The sequence below is a fragment of the Rhineura floridana genome, chromosome 1 (assembly GCF_030035675.1).
Source record: "Rhineura floridana isolate rRhiFlo1 chromosome 1, rRhiFlo1.hap2, whole genome shotgun sequence".
Lineage (NCBI taxonomy): Eukaryota > Metazoa > Chordata > Lepidosauria > Squamata > Rhineuridae > Rhineura > Rhineura floridana.
In genome coordinates, this window is record NC_084480.1 from 156,683,465 (window position 1) to 156,701,292 (window position 17,828).

The 17,828-nt window shown below is 41.1% G+C and overlaps 1 protein-coding gene across 8 annotated transcripts in view; it reads right to left on the reverse strand.

Moving 5' to 3' along the window:
• VANGL1 (VANGL planar cell polarity protein 1) overlaps positions 1–17,828 on the reverse strand; it is a 91,022-nt gene that overhangs the window by 43,585 nt on the left and 29,609 nt on the right. For all 8 annotated transcript variants that reach the window (XR_009764381.1, XM_061638921.1, XM_061638904.1 and 5 more), the window contains exon 5: positions 3,349–3,482. Coding sequence is in view for 7 of the 8 variants with exons in the window: in XM_061638921.1 (XP_061494905.1) it covers positions 3,349–3,482 (134 nt within the window). In the remaining variant the exon portion in view is untranslated. The remainder of the gene's footprint in view (positions 1–3,348; positions 3,483–17,828) is intronic.

Consider the following 17,828-nt stretch of genomic DNA (forward strand, 5'->3'; position numbering starts at 1 on the left):
GTTTTCACCACGACTTGCCAGGAAAGGGGGAGGGTGTTTGGGACCAGTGGGTTGGCAGGGCCAGTGGGGGCAACATAAAAGCAGGGACTTTTAATTCAGATTTTGAGCTGAGCTGAGCTGGAGAACTTAAGAGAATTTGAAAGCTCACTTCTCTAAAGCAAGCTTTAATGGAGCCCTGAAATTCTTCACCACAGTCAAGCGTGGAGAAGTTCACCAGCACCTTTAGAGAGATTTAAATTTTCTATAGGAACACCTTATAGCAGGGGTAGCCAATGTGGTGCCCTCCAGATGTTGTTGGACTCAACTAGCATCAAATTCAGCCAACGTGGCCAATGCTTAGGGATGATGGGTGTTGTTAGTCTAACAGCACCTGGAGAGCCAGAGCTTTCCCCGATTGGCTTACAGTATCATGGAGGTGAATATTAGGGTCAAGGGGAGGAGAAAAGATGCATGCCATTCAGTTAAGTGGTCTGGTGACTCTGAGCTTTTTTTTAATTATTTCACCACATTTATATACCGCTTGATTGTAATACAAAATAACAAACATTAAAATGATCAATAAACACAGCTAAAAACAGGTACTTAAAAACATTAAAATAATAAGCAAAAAGAGAGTAAAATACATGTCAGCATTTGACGTGCCTGGATGAGCTCAGCTTGCCTACACAAAAATGTTTTTTTTTAATTTATTTTTATTTCCATTTTGCATTAACATGTATTTAGTTACAATACAAAAAGCCCTTTCTCTCCCTTTCCCCAACCCCTATCACCCCTCCTTCCCTCCCTTTCCCTTAATGACTATGAACTTTCAAGATTTTATTTTGTAGTTTTCTTCTCTGAGAAACTTCCATTCTTAAGATATCCACAACGATCTGAAAGGGTAGGGCACTGGTCCCAAACTAGCGTCTGATGTAGCAGACGAGATAAAAGGCCACCAATCCACTTCAAAAGAGTCCTTTCTGTTCTTTTTTCCCTCTGTCATTCTTATATTCTGTGTTAACTTCTCTAATAGAGTGATTTCCCATCGTTTCTTTTGCCAGTTTTGCAGTGTTAAACTGTCCAGTGATTTCCAATATTTGGCACTCGTCGATCTTGCTGCTTGCCAGCATAAATCCTATGTCTTTTATATTGTAGATTTGTGTTTTGGACTCTGAGCTTTTTAGCACTTTTGGTTGTCATAAAAAGACAGAGAAAACCTCTCCATACATTACTTATGTCACAGGAGCATCACATGATTATTGGGGGAGTGGTACCTTGCCTCTGGCCCTGTGCATGATGTCTAGTCTTACCTACAGATGTCCATGCATTAATGCGATGGTCTGCAGATGGACGCTTATGTGAGAGCAGCTGCTTATTCATAGGCTTCTTCCCTGCAGATGACTATGTTGACATGTGGACATCTACCGGTGGCACCTGGCAGCACACACAGCCCTGCTCTGTAGCAGTTGTGTGATGTCCTCTCATGTGAGCAACACATGAAGGGGCTACTGGGACAGGAGGCACAGAACACTGGAATTCCCAGTTCTCTCCACTTCTGTGCCAAGCATTTACCTGGAAGAGCTAATGTTTTATTTTGCAACTAAATATTTGAGAGGTGTGGGAGAGGAGGAGAGAGGCTGGTACAAGAATTCCTCAAATTCTAGAGCAGTTGTAGCTATGTACATTTCTAGGCCCCCTGTTCACAGAAGCACAGAAGAGTTGGAAGGGGACTATAAGGCCATCAAGTCCAACCCCCTGTTCAATGTAGGAATCCAAGTTAAAGCATACCTGACAGGTGGCTGTCCAGCTGCCTCTCGAATGCTTCGAGTGTTGGAGATCCCACCCCCTCCCTAGGTAATTGGTTCCACTGTCGTACCGCTCTAACAGTTAGGAGGTTTTTCCTGATGTTCAGCCGAAATCTGGCTTCCTGTAATTTGCGCCCATTATTATAACTCCTTATTTTAATTAGGGGTTGTGAGTTCTTTTCTGAAAGAGACCTTCCCTCTGGTGCCAAGTTAAGGATCAGATTACACTACCTTTTCGACAGACTCCTGGGTGACTGAAAAATTCAACAGGTGCAGTTTTCCTGTCACACAGCCACAGTAATGAGAAAAGCAATACTGTCTCACTCCTCATAAAAGCCCTGATAAAGGCTTAGGTCCAGGCTATCTGTCAGACCGCATCTCCCTATATGAACCTGCCTGGACCCTGAGATCTTCAGGAGAGACCCTTCTCGCAATCCCAACACCTTCACAAGTGGTGGGGACACGAGACAGGGCCTTTTCGGTGGCTGCCCCTAGGCTCTGGAACTCCCTCCCTAGGGAGGCAAGAATGGCCTCCTCTGTGCAGTCCTTCCGCTGACAGCTAAAGACTTTTTTCTTCCGGCAGGCCTTTGGAACTGAAGGCTTTAAGGGTAGTGACTGAAGAGGGTGCTGTATGTTATTGTTTTACTTGTATGCTCTTAAACTGGGTTGCAGTATTTTAAGTGTATATAATTGGTTTTAACACCTTAATAGTTTAATCCTGTTTTAATGCTGATTTTTACATGTTTATATGTTCTTAATGATATGCACTTACTTTTATCTGGAAGCCGCCTTGAGTTCCAGTTTGGAAAAAGGGCGGGGTATAAATAAAGATAATAATAACAATAATAACAATAATAACAATAATTAATAATAATTAATAATAATAATAATTTCCCTCTGTCCCTACGTATCTGTGTGTATGTGTGCCTTTGGGGGGCTCATAACTAGGGATAGAAAGTCTGTCTCAGTTCTCTCAGTTTCTCATTTTTCCAATGTTACATTCAGTTCTCTACATTTCTGCAGGAATCTGCAATTTTTTTTTTAAAAAAAAACCCTCATGAAAACTCTCCACCATTTTAGTGCAAATTTCTCCAAATAAACACATTTTTGTAGGCAGTTTTGACAAAGGTACAATTTTTGCAAAGCAATTTCTCATCATTTCATGCCTTTTTGCATGTTATTTTCACTCATTTTTATGCACACTTTCCCCTAATATATGCATTTTTGTAAATGTTGTTTAGTTGGCAAACCGCATCCCAAAATTCTAATAAATGTGAATTTCAAAGGATGGCTGTGTTTCGGTTCTCATATTATTTTGGAAATTGCAAATTTGACAAATTCTGCTTGGGATGCGAACTGAATTGAAATTCTCACCCATCCCTACTCATAACGCGCAATTACATCTCTCAGCATGTGAAAAATAAGCTAGATGCTTCAACCCTAGGTGCAGGATCCTAACAGAGCCTTCCAGACTTTCCTCTAGTCCGAGACACGGCGGCAAAGAGAAAAAAGGAAACGCAGCAGCTTCCAAACACTCCCACCCGTTTCCCCTCTCTCAACCTACCATCAACACTGTAGACCTTCAGGCCTGCCATGTGCTTTGCTGCACGTGCTTTGGAAGCTGTTAACAACATTGGGTTATAGACAGCAAAGTCTCTGTAGTAATTTTCCAAAACGATTAAAGCAGCACACTGGATACTGGAAAAAGAAATAGGAAAAACATGATTTTTTAAAAAAAAAATGTAGTTAATAAAAATCGCATAAATTGGGAACAATTTTCACAGTCTCTCTGTATTTTGACAGACCTGACCCCAGGGACACCTTTGCTTTCAGCTCTAGGCCATAGATCTCAGGACTATGTATTGTAGTGTCGGAAAATTACAAAGCTGCTTTTAACCTGCTTTTCATTCTGCCTGTTGCAATTTTTCACCACCAAACTGGTTCAGTGAAAGTTCCAGCCTTCTAACAAACATCAGTAAAACTCCTTTCTCATGTAACGCCAATGCTGTTGAATGTTTGAGCAACACTGCCCATCCACAATGCTTCTTGTAAGCCTCTTCAAACACTGAAACTGCTTTCCATCCAGCTTCTTGTAATTAGAGGACACAGCTGTGTTTTTAAAAAGTTATAAGCAGCTCTCTCTCAGTGGGTTAGGGGGGAGGGATTGGGTGGGGCTGCAGCACTAGGGGAAGTTTTCTTTTTACCCTTTCTTTATACACACACACCCATTTTCCTGATCTACAATTACACGCTTGCCAGAGCAGCCACATATAGGTATCACATATTATTTAGATCAGGAAAAGGATGGAGGAAAAAATGATAAACTTTTCCTTCCCTATCATCTCAGCACCAGACTGATCTGGGGGGTAGGGAGGGGGGTTCCCTGCAGGTGTTTTAAGCTACAATTGTGAGATCCAATCACAGATGTTTGACCACCACCTAGTTTTGCTCATAGGTCTTTCTTTCCCTTCCCTTTTTTAAAAATGGTAACTTTATTGCATTATTTGTTTGGACAAGTATTGAAAACTAAGCTTGGTAATTCCATTTGCAGCTTAGTAAATCTTAAAATGTGTCTCCCCTTTTATTTTTTTTGTATCAATATATCATCTGTGTTAATTACTATGATAGATACACACATTTACATGTAGTACTCTAATATCTTAAAACTCCTAACACAGAGACAGGAATTATGCTTCTTTATTAACTTAACATTTAAAGGAGGGACCGTTATTAAGCTAATCCATTAGAAATATTATTTTTCAGAACAGTATAATTCAAAATAATTTATAGTTCCTCTTTGATTTTGGAAGTAATGCATTCATTTTACAATATTCAATAAGAGGGTTTCAAGTTTTTCCCCCAAAAATATTTTGTTGCCGTCTATCCTTTTGTTCTCATAAAATGGATCAATTTTGCCATTAAAGCAAGTCACCATTTCCCCCCAATCCATTTATTATCTGTAATCTCTACTTGCCTGCATATAATAATCTTGCAGCTGTCAACAAATAAGAAATAATTCCTTTATGTTCATTTTTTACTGAACCATCTAAGTATTTTAATAGAAAAATAACTGGATCCAGTGGATCCAATATGGCTCCTAGTTTTCTAAGGCCCTTTTTTACTTGTTCCTTTGCCCACTGAAAAGAGGAGACAGCTGAAATGATGCAGGGAGGAGCAGACTTTAATTACACAGATGGCACCAACAAGAAAACCAGAAAGGTCACAATAATTTGCAGAATGAGCACATGCCTGAAACGGGCCCCTGGGGCTGCATTGCTTAAATGTTCCTGCCCTGCCCACATCAAGGAGAAGCGCCACCCTTTGTAACTCAGCTTTGCTGGCTGCGTATTATGAGCCATAAAGGAATGGGAACCACCCCCAACCCAACATGAGTGCATGTACACACCCTTGTCTTCCCACACAGGCAATCATTTCTTTAAGCAAACATTACCAAGTGGTATTGAAATATGGAAATCCTGTCAGCGGGGGGGAACAGCTTTCAAAGGGGTTCAACTATTTATTTATTTATTAAATTTATACCCTGCCCTTCCTCCTAGAATGATTGAAATAGGGAGAAAACGGGACACAATGTTTTTTTCGAAGTTATTTGGCTGGTGACCAGATACACTTTAATATGTGCTACTGTAGGGTTGTTGCTTCCAGATAATTGATTATGAGTAGCCCCTTTTTTTCTGCATTCAAGTGACACTAATTTCTGTTGCAAAGAGCATATGGTATTGAGTTTCGCATAACATTTCTTACTGAACAAAACACAAAAAATACCTCCAGCTTATATACCAGACATGCCATTTTTCTCTAGTCAGCTCTAACACATGTCAAAATGAGACAGTAAGTCTCTAGCCCTCCTCGAAGGAAGGTTATGGAACAATGCACAGGTACCCTTCTAAGCGATTTCTGTGAAAGGCTGCTCCTGCCTGTTAGCGTCTTTAGCCAACTGAGTGAAGTCAGAGCTGTGATTGATAAATGCGTTGTTTGGACACCAGGCAACAGGAATCCCTCTGTTTTGCCCTCTCTTTTAGCTCATTTGTCCTGTTTCTGACTTTTTTTTCCTAGACCTTGGAATCTCTATAGTTTGCCCTTCCTTTTTCCCTCACAGCCATGATGAATCTTGCCTGTGCTGAGTTCGCCTGCGATCAGCTAGTGCTTGGAATTATTTTTCTGCAAATACTACTGCACATTAAGTGTGGGTGAATGTTAAAGAATCCCACCCTCACAAGGACAAAGGTGAAACTTTTGCAAAGAGAGTTAGGTGTGTTTTCTGCTTTGCAAGAGCTAAAGACCAGGGACTAATTAAGAATTCACTGTACAGTTACAGTACAATGGTATACACGTCAACCTAGAAATAATTCTCTTTGTATTTAATGGAGCTTACTTCCAGGTTAAGCTGAGTACAGCATGGCAGCCTAGGCGTTGGTTTGCATTGTGGAAAAACAGGGTTCTTGTGTCATTAACAGCTGTATGACAGGCAGAAATCCACCAGTTCAAGCCTTTTCTAGTATGAAAATACAATTATGGGAAAAGCTGCCCCATGACTACTCTCTTATTTTGTGTTATGCCATGCCCCCATGGCAGCCATTTTGTGAATTGGTGCTCCCAGCATTTTTTCAGATTTGAGATGTGTCCTCTTTACAAAAAGGCTGGTGACCTTTGCTTTAACAGGTTTGCTATGCTTTCGAAGGACCAACAATGGGATGTGACTGCAAAAAAGGCAAATGCTGTTTTGGGCTACATTAACGGAAGTACAGTTTCCAAATTGTGTGAAGCACTAGTTCTCCTCTATTCAGCACTGGTTAGGCCTCATCTTGAGTACTGCGTCCAGTTCTGGACACCACACTTTAAGAAGGATGCAGACAAACTGGAACAGTTTCAGAGGAGGGCAACAAGGATGATCAGGGGACTATGAAGCCCTATGAAGAGAGACTGAAAGAACTGGGCATGTTTAGCGTTAAGAAGAGAAGACTGAGGGGAGAGATATGATAGCACTCTTCAAGTAATTGAAAGGTTGTCACACAGAGGAAGGCCAGGATCTCTTCTTGATCATCTCAGAGTGTAGGACACGGAATAATGGGCTCAAGTTACAGGAAGCCAAGTTTCGGCTGAACATCAGGAAATAATTCCTGACTGTTAGAGCGGTACAACAATGGAACCAATTTCCTAGGGAGGTACTACTATTCTAAGATTCTACATCCCCTGAGTGTTAAATAAGTGAAACAACATTATATCAAAAAAATCCAGTGTCTGTCTTTACTGGTTCATCTGATAGAACATCCCACGGTAGAGATCTCCATCTGGGAGAGATCTCCATGTGAGCCTGAACACTGTATGACACACCAACAACTGAACATCAGAAATGTTGTAACAAAAAAAAAGAGGGGCATGAGGGTGAGGGGGCAGTGGATTTGGGAGGGCACAGGGGGAGGGAATAAGGGACTGTACTGTTTTATTGTAATAACCCTAATAAAGTATAGGCTTGTTGGAAGAGCAAGTCCTTCAAGTAGGTGCAGAAAATACAACAGAGATGGCGCCTAACGAATATTTAATGAGAGGAAATGCCAAAGGGTATTTTAAGACTTTGGCCTCTGTCTGATGGCTGGTGGAAAAACAGAAATGGAAGATGCACAGAAGATAGCACACTCTCTCTTTCAATGTAGCAGGCAAAGAAGTAATGGATCTATACAGCGGTTTACAAGTTTCTGCCACTGAAAAACCTAACTAAAAGATTGTGCAGGAAAAGTTTGATGAATGCTGCTTTCCTAAAAGCAGTGATACCTTTGGAGACCTTACTCACTATTCCATCTTTTCTGCAAGTTCTTCTTGCGAAAACACAGAATAGGGCCTTTTCGCTGGCTGCCCCCAGATTGTGGAACTCCCTCCCCAGTGAGGTTCGATTGGCCCCTTCGCTTTTGTCTTTTCGTGCCCAGGTGAAGACTGTTTTATTTAGACGAGCTTTTAACTGAAATTGACGAATATTTTTATTTTCTCTTGATTTTTAATCATTTTAAACGTCTTAATCTGTATGATTACTGTTTTAATTGTTTATGGTTCTTAATTGTAAACTGCCCTGAGTTCTCCGGAAGTAGGGCGGGGTATAAATATTATATAAATAAATAAATAAATAAATATTATAGATTCGAAAGAAAGAAAGAAAGAAAGAAAGTTTAGTTTTGCTTTTGTGGCTGATTTCAGGCTAAGCAAAACATGCAGTTATGGAGAGTTAACTGAGTCCTGCGTAAGTGAGCAGCTAGTAATTGAAATCAAAGCCAACAGCACCAAGAAAAGACTGCTAGAAGATCGTGAAGCTGCATTAGAAAAGTCCCTCAGAATTTGCAAAACAGCTGAAGTAACAGAGCAGAGAATACAAACATTGCAAGGCGGTTAGGACTTAACAGAAGTCCTAGGAATTCTTAAATTACAGCCACGCAAGGCAATGCAGAATGCAAATAAAACTGAAAGCTCCAGATGGAAGCAAGCAAGCAACTGCACCAAGACACAATAAGGAAGAAAACAAGAAACTGTGCACCATATGTGGCTGTGTTCATGAACCTATGCAGTGCATGGCATATGGAAAATGTTGCAACATATGCAAGAGGCTGCACCACTTTGCAAGGGCCTGCAATTAAGGACATCATATGCAGCATAACAAAGGGTGCATACACCGCCTGAAGGGAATGAATGCAGTGTTGAGGGTGGTTAAGACTTCTATATTGGCATGATACAAGAGGAAGATACATCATGAGACTGGATCATTTTCCTTGACATCACTGGACTCATGGTAACCTTTAAGTTAGACAGAGGGAGACAAGTTAATATTACACCTGAACCTGTTCTTAACAAAATGTATGTCCCATCTTTTTAGAATATAAGAATATTAACCTAAAGACTTATAATGGGGGACCCATTCCAACCAAGGGCATGTGTGAGCTAGTAATTACACACAAAGGCAATGCCATATATATACAGTTTTGAACAGTACTAATGTCACTAATGCCCATCATGTAATTAAAACCATGCAGAGACCTGAATAAGAGGATGAACAGCAGAGAAAAAAATATTTCAGGTACGGTAAAAGGATGAATTTGTTGATGTTTATGAAGGCATGGTAATCTACACTGAGCACAAAATACAGTTACTAGAACCCAATAAACCTACCATTCATCCTCAAGAAATGTATCCCTAGCCTTTAGAAAAAGGCTGAAGGAGGAGATATACAGATTAACTGCACTGGACATTGCTGAAAAAGTAGAACAGCCTACATCCTGGTTGCATTCTTCAGAAACTATGCAGTAAAAAAGACGGCTCCCTGAGGCTATGCCTCAAGCATGAACAATTATATAAAAATATTTTTCCATTCCCACAAGGAATGACCTCTTTGGGGATATAGAAGATGCCAGATTTCTCCACTGTACATGTATCTGTAGGGTTCTGCCAGATGACCATAGACACCTGGTGAGGACACTAGGTGAGGAATTTGCAAGAATCCCTTTGCTTCCTCTTTCCACCTCCGACATCAGGGATGGAAAGGAAAAGTGCAGGGAGACTTGCATAGGGCAAGGGATTTTGACAGGTGGGAGGGACATCAGAATGATGTCACGTGACTGACAGATGGCTTGCCCCACCCACCTGTGAAAGTTGGCCCACAGAGTCTTTACCTTTATCTGGCCCTTGGAGCCAAGAAGGTTCCCTGCCCCTCAAAGCTATGTACTTTTAACCCAGGTACTGCTTTAAGAGATTTCCATTTGGCTTATGCTCTGCTAGTCAAGTATTTCACAGAAAAATTCAACAAATATTTGGAGGAAGCATGGTGTGTACACTGATGACATACTGATATGGGGCAAAAACATCAAAGAGCATGATATGAGACTAAAAAAGGCACTAGGAAGAGCCAGAGCAACTAGGCTAACATTAAAACAAAAATGCAAGTTTTGGGTCCAAGAGGTAACGTATATAGGGAGAAAGCTAATTGACCAAGGTATGCAAGCTGATTCCCCAAGGATTAAGACTATCACTAATATGCCACCCCCAAAGGACAAGGAAGGATTACAAAAAAATCTGGAAATGGTTAACTTTATAGGAAAATTCATTCTTACTTTAGCAGATAAGAACAAGTATGCCGGAACTTTTTCAAAAAAAGATACCCAATAGATGTGGGAAGACAATCACAACACTGAATTTCAAACTGACCACATAACACGGCTACAAGTGATAAAAAAGCTCCTGTTCTTAGCTACTATGACCACAAGAGAGTAACTGTGCTCCCTGCAGATGCCTCTAAGGATGCTATAGGTGTCGTTTTATTACAGTAACATGGGGAGGTGTGGAAACTGGTAGCTTATACCTCCAGGGTACTTACCAACACTGAATATCTATATGCACAAATAGAAAAAGAAACCCTGGCTCCAGTGTACGGATGCAAAAAATTCCACATCTTCATTTACGGGAGGCTGATTTTGGCAGAAACTGATCACAACCCCCTAGTTTCCATTACTCTAAAGGAATTAGCAGACATGCCTCCATGGTTGTAAAGTTTATTTTTTCAGCTGCACCTGTATGATCTCCTCAATGCCTACAAGCCTGGGAAAGAGTGACTGATAGCAGATGCCTTGCCCAAAGCTTATGAGATGTCAATACCATACATAGACTCAACACATGTAAATCTGATCAAAAGACTGGTAACAGTTTCAGAAAAGATGTAGTCAATATTTGCCCACGCTACAGGTCCAGATGAAACCCCGGAAAAGGTAATTGGGTTGGGCCGGCCAAATAATCACATATCAAACCCATAATTCAAGGAAGAGTTCTCAGTATGAAATGGCATCTTGTTCAAAGGGACAAGACTGATTGTACCCAAAGCTTTACAGGAAGATATGTAGGAAGGCCACTTGGGTATAGAAAAATGCAAATGGAGGGCATGGGATGCTCTATGCTAGCCAAACATGAATACGAACACAGAAAGAAGAGTGAAAGCTGGCCCAATATGTTAGACATGTAGGTCAGCTCAGACGAAATAACCTATGATGTTATTGGAGGAGCCCCTGCATCCACAGCCACAGGTAGGCATTGACTTATTTGAGCTAGCATGAAAGAACTACCTGCTTATAATGGACTATTTTTCCAACTACCCTAAAATAGCTCAATTGGACAACATGACAGCCACTCAAATAATCACACATGTTCAATCAGTCTTCTCATGCCATGGCACACCTAGAGTAGTACTAACAGATAATGCACATACATCTGATTGCCACAAGTTCTGGATTTGCAAAGCTATATGGGTTTCTTCACAAAACATCCAGTCCAGAGTATCCATAATCCAATGACCATGTTGAAAATGGTGCACAGATAGTGAAAAGATTACTAAGGAAAGCTATGGACTTAAATGGTGATCCTTATTTGGCACTTCTTAATTATAGGACTAGGAACCAGGGCTGTGGAGCCGGAGTCGTGGAGTAAGAAGCAATTTTGGGTAGAGTCGGAAAAAATGTACCGACTCCGACTCCTTCATAAATGGCAAATGTATATTAACTAGTAATAACAAATTTACTGTAGTAAAATGGTAGCACAAGGCATTTCATCACCACCACGTGAATCCAGAGCTTGGAAAAGTTACTTTTTTAAAGTACAACTCCCATCAGCCCCAGGGATTGGGCTAGTGGAAGTTGTAGTTCAAAAAAGTAACTTTTCCAAGCTCTGGATTCACGTGGTGGTGATGAAATGCCTTGTGCTACCATTTTACTACAGTAAATGTGTTATTACTAGCTAATATACATTTGCCATTTATGAAGGAATCGGAGTTGGACAGTAGAAAAATAGAGGAGTTGGAGTTGAAGGTCTGGCGTACCGACTCCACAGCCCTGCTAGGAACTATGCAACATGGTCTATCCCTAGCAGAGCTGCCGTTCAACAGAAAACTCATCACAAGACTGCCACAGCTACTGCACCGTGAGGTCAATGAATAATGTTACATCTACACACACACACACACACACACACACACACAAAATCTGTGGAAAGCCAAGCAAAAATGCTATTATGATGAGGATGCTAAAGACTTGCCACCCCTTCAGGAAAATGATGTGTTGATTTCGAATGGCACATGTGGGAACAGAAAGCTCCAGTGTCCCACCAAGTGGCTCCAAGATCGTATCAAGAGATCACACCACAGGGACCCGCCTTTAGATGGAACAGAATGAATCTACCAATTCCAAAGGGTCACTCGGAAACTACTGTAGGAAACCCCTACCACGAAGCACAGAATGAGCACTTGAATCCACAAAAGGGATGGAAGGCAGGGAAACAACTCCCCAAGCCCCAGCAAATAGTAAGAAAAACAGTAACAGTAAGAGAAAACAGGCACCAGAACCTGGAATACAATTATGGAGGTCCAAGAGAGGTATGAGAAAGCCAGACAGACAAACTGAAAGTTGTTAAGTGTTGATATTACCTTAGTGCACTGTTGTTTGTTATCAACAATTAGTATTAGTATAAAAAAGAGGGAAATATGGTGATGTCCCTGTAAGACGTTTTTTATGTTATGGTGGGAAACCCCTGGGGTGGTTTATGTAGGAGGGTCGAGCCTTAGGAGGAGGGGGGCTGCATGTGAAACAGCTACCACAAACAGGACCATGATGACTACCTGAAACTACCCTCTGACTGATATCTGTCTTTACTGGTGCATCTAAGAGAATGTCACAGCAAGTGTTATTAAATGCATTGTTTTTTCCACAAGGAGATGGGGTGACAGAAGAAGAGGACACATTTTGGATTTTCCACCTCAGCCATCAAAATATTTGTCCCTGGCAGCATTTTCGTAAGATATTTGTCCCACAGTGCAATACTGTTGTGTTAGAAAGAAGCTTTGATGCGGGGTGGGAAACGTGTACTGTCTGAATGGGTTCATTCTCCTGAAAGTAGACCCATGGGTAGACTTGACCTATAATGGCTGCCTAGGGTACTTTTGTAAGGGGATCCCTTCTCCTACAGGAACAGGGGAGGAATATCCTACGCCCCAGTGCTGCCTTGGCCCTTGCCTCTTCTGTTGATCAGCAGCACTTGCAGACAATGGAGAGGGGGCTAGCACAGGCAAGCAAAGATGGACTGAACAGGCAAGGGGACAAGATCCCCTTGGGCAAATGAGCAGCCAGGTGTGAAAGGAAGAAACAAGCCACAGAAGAGGTTGGAGAAAAGGACTAAGCAGTTGGCATGAAGAAGAGAGGCTGTGAGATCCAGAGGCTGTAACAGGAGAAATGGTGGGGAGGGAAGAATAGTACAAAAGTGGCGTATTTCCAATTTTGTATAGGTTGCTTGAGGGTCTTGAGTCTTGTGTAGGGTGATCACATGCCCAATTTACAGAGGGAGTCCTTTATTTGAAAGGCTGTTTAGCTCAAGTCTAGTTTAAAGATAAAGGTAAGAAGGGAGAAGTTGGCCCTCCACAGTTAGCCTCTGGACAGCAGCCTGAGCAGGGACACAGGCCACCTAGTCACAGTCTGCCGCACCATGGTGAGACATATTAATGTTCTTATGTTATGTTTTATTGTATTGCCCACCACGTAGATATATTTTTTATGTTAAAGTGTTATACAAATTTTCTAAATAAAACATTCTATTTAAATTTGCACATATATTACACACACACATGCACACAAAATTTTATGGAAATTTGTACCCTCTTTTTTGGTGATGCATTCTCTCCTGCCCTTCTTTTTTTGGAAATGTGTAAGTTGGCATCATAGACAAAATTGCATCTTTGTATTATTTACAAATATAAAACTGGAAGTAAAGAGACTTCTAAAAACAGGGAGCAAAATTCTGGTCTTGCATCAGATTTCCACAGAGCCTCTGTTTCAGCCCCACAATGGCTGCACCGTTGAGTCTTATCAAATTCAAACAGCTAAACTGGCTCCTTACTGTTTATCCGCCTTCCCTCTAAGCTGGATGGTGTTGTCTTCCAGAGGCTTAGAAAAAGATTGAAGGCCATCAGGAAGACTTTCCCAGCCATTAAAGAATGCTGGGGCTGCAATCCTATACCAACTTAATTAGGAGTAAGCTGTATTGAACTTTGAGGTTTACTTCTGAGTAGACACATATAGAATTGTTCTGTAAGACTTTTTTTAAAAAAGTCTCTAGCCACTTTCACATTCACTCTTTCCCAGTAATTAAGAGGGCAAAATTTACAACAGCATGCATACTGGTTGTATGAAACATTAGACTTTCAGGTCTAAAAATCTTTTGATTTTATTTTTTACAAGGCGTTTTAGCACTATGCAATTTCATTTTGACATTGCAACAACTTGCTTCAACCTTGCCTAGCCTACTGCACTGCTAACAGACTTATGCATCACCATTCCCTTTCTGTACTGAACTCAGCAGAAGGATCATGTCAGAGCATGATCTGGAAAGTAAGGCGGCAGCTCTAGTAGTGTGTGCCGTTCTAAAACCAGGAGTGCTGGAAAACCTCGTGCACACAAATTTGTTCCACTTTAAAAAAAACCTGCCTTTTACGTTGCTCCCCCTGCCCCGCTTGCCATAAGCAGCACAGTAGGAGAGTATTCTTGGAAGCCAGTCACTAATAGCAATTCCACTCACTTTTCCAAATAAGTAAAGTAAGTGTACTGCCTTCAAGTCAATTCTGACTTATGGCGACCCTATGGATAGGGTTTTCATGAGGCTGAGAGGCAGTGACTGGCCCAAGGTCACCCAGTGAGTTTCATGGCTGTGTGGGGATTCGAACCCTGGTCTCCCAGGTTGTAGTCCAGCACCTTAACCACTATGCCAAATAGTATAGAAGAAATCCAAAACACATGTAATCTTCAAAAGATTCGGAAGACAGGAGTGTCACTTGCAGAGTAAATCAATACGTACACAGAGGGCTACAAAAAGACAAGAGTTAATTTAGCAAGCAATGAGTGTCATAAAATAGATCTTTGGGTAGTAGGAATGATTACTATTTGATTGCAGCCAAAAGGCTGGGAGGAAGGTGGGCAGAGAAAAGTTTGACAGGTGCTGCTTCTGCTATTACTATGACGGCAGAAGCAGAATCTGCCAAATCTCCCACTGACTTGTAGAATGGACCAGGAAGGAGATAGGGCCATTAATCTTTCAAAAAATCTTTTCAAGATTAAGCAGCTTTCTTTATGTCTTGCCAGAGTATCTGTGGTGGTAGTTCCCAAGTTATTCCTTTTTTAAAAATAAATTGTATGTTTATTTACTCATTATGAGGGGCTTAAAAGGAAGACCTAATCACAAGGAAAAAATGCTTTGCACTTCTCAGTGTAAGCATGAGGTATGTGAAATACGGGGATTGCAAAAGCATTTTGAAACTCTTAAAATGACAACAAAGAGTACAAAAAAGAAGATGCCAATCTTTCAATTTTGAGTCTCCTTCTTAACAGACTGATGCTATGATCAAATTACTTTTCCACAATTAAGCTTTTTAAAATCCATTTTAGCATATTCTTTAACCCAGTCCTGATTTCTTACTCCCAGGAAACTGTTTGACTGCAGAAGCTGTTTCTAACTCCTGATCTTGAAAGGCTTCCAAACAGCACAGCTAGCACGCCAAAATACTTTTTGCCCTGTGCTTGCAAAGACAGTAAGACAACTGGCTGCACTAAGCCAGCTGTTATTTCAGCTGCCCTTTCCAAACCACCAACGGTCAGTGTTGAAGCAGAAGTCTTTTTATTGATGGAGTTAATTTATTTGGTCATCAGTTCTGGGGAGACGAGCAAAAGAAACACCAAGAAAGCTAACAGCAGATTCAGATGAAATGCTGAGGTGAAAAGCAGACTCTGATAGACAGCTTACACACAACAGCAGTGCTAAGGAAAATGGTCAGACAGCACTAGTACTATTTTTTTAGCAGTATATGCCTTTTCAGAGTTGTTTAGCAGCAGATTTTATTTCAACACCATCTGAAGCACTGTAGTACAATAATCACAAGTGTAGGTTATGAATATGTTCTCTTACATATAATACCGTTGATGTTATGGAGCTATTTCCTTACCAGCAGTGGTATCCTAAGTACCTTTAGTCACAGACTTCAGTAGCGATTACTTATAATTATTTCTGTGTATAACAGCATGCTGTCAGAAGAGGTGGAATTTTTTTTTCAAATCCTACGTGGGAAGGAGTAAGACTATAATAAAGTTTTCAGTCTTCCTAGTAACTGCAATTACCAATTTATATGTATTATCAGCAGAGTGTAATCTTCTAGGATCTGAAGCCTGCAGATGCTGGTTAGAGAGTACTACTAGGACAATTTTCCTTTTAAGAAACCTCTCCTGTTTCAGGGTCTGAAATCAGGAAAAAACAAAGTCAACATGATCTACGTCTTCCCACAGTCTTAATAGTTCCCGAAAAGGAGCTGCATCATGTCAAAGAAAATCAGTATTCAGAATTCAAGGAAGGACACTCCACCAGCAGCTTCTATTTTATTTTATTTATCTGAGCCACTTTTAAAATCAAACCATGTGTGGGTCACAGCAAAGAGAACTACTGTACTCAACAATAAAAACAAATCTAAAAACTCAACAAAACGATCATAAATCAAATTCAGAGTCAAAAACAGTGAATGTACTCTACTTCCAACCAATTTAACCAAATTCCTGAGTGAACAGATGTTTCTTTAAAAGGTTCCTAAAACCCATTTGGGTTGACACCAATCAAATATGCGAGGGGGGCATTCCATAATCAGGGTGATGCTATTGACAGCATTCTCTCATGTGTTGCAGCATAACCATATATTTGGCAAACGCAACACTGTTAAGAAGGCATCTTCATCTGATTTTAAAGTCTGGGCTGTTGTATAGTGGAGTAGGTGATCCAAGTATATAGGTCCTGAGCTGTGTATGATAGATGTCAGCACAAAAACCTGGAACTTGGCTCAATAGCTGACTGGCAGCTAGTGCAGCTCCTTCAAAACTGGTGTTACACCATCATGCCTGGCTGATGGCTCCACGTTCTGTACTAGCTGCAGCTTTCAAACCAGACCCAAGGGCAGCCCTACAATTGCAATAATCAAGTCACACATGCATGGACCACCCTGACTAAGCTATCTTTGTCCTGTAACAACTGTAGCTGATGAACCAGCCATAGTTAGTAAAAGACACTGCTCACCGTACTTGTGCTTCCACTGACAAAACTGGATCTAGGAGTACCCCCAAACCATGTACCTGCAACCCTATCCCAAACAGGCAACCTACCCAATTCCTTGACATGGGAACCACCCACCCACAGGGCCTCTGTCTTGTTGGGATTCCGTCTTAACTTTCTGGTCCTCATCCAGCCCTCAATTGCTTCCAGACACTGGTCCACAGTTGAGGCAGCCCATAGAAAAGGATAGATAATTAAAGGGCATCATCTCCAGGTGTGAGGATTTGCCCCAATAGCCACCAGTTCCCAATATTTAACTAACAGACAATGGCAGGAACCTAAATGTAAGCAGTTTATCCTAAACTGAAGGAAAGGCCAGGTCATAATAGTGCCACCACCTGAAAAATATCTGAAACTTCATCACACTGCTTAGAATTTGAGCTGCCCTCCTGCAAGTGGCTGACTACATGTAGTGCTTGCTGGCTCTGTCAAAGGACCCCAGACATGTGCAGCCATTGACAGATTCTAATTCCTCTTGAACGGTGCTTCTGCCTTATCACATTCTGACCCTGATGCTGGAACCAGATCACACCTGATGCCACAGAAACTGTTCTCCTGCTTCAGAATGGCACTTTTGGTCAGACCAAAAGCCCGTCTAGGCCAGCATTCTGTTTCCTACAGCACCTAGCTAGATATTTCCAGGAAGCTAACAAGCAGAGCACTGAAGGTAACAAACGTCCCATGTGGTTTGCTCTCCAAAGGTGTACTGCCTCTGAACATACAAATGTCCATTCACATTTCAAGGCCACTAGCTGTTGACAGACTTGGTTCTCCATGAATTTATTTAATCATCTTTAAAAACCCTTTAAGTTAGAAGTCATCACATCTTGTCCATCACATCCATGTAGTGAATTACACATGCCAATAATTCTTTTT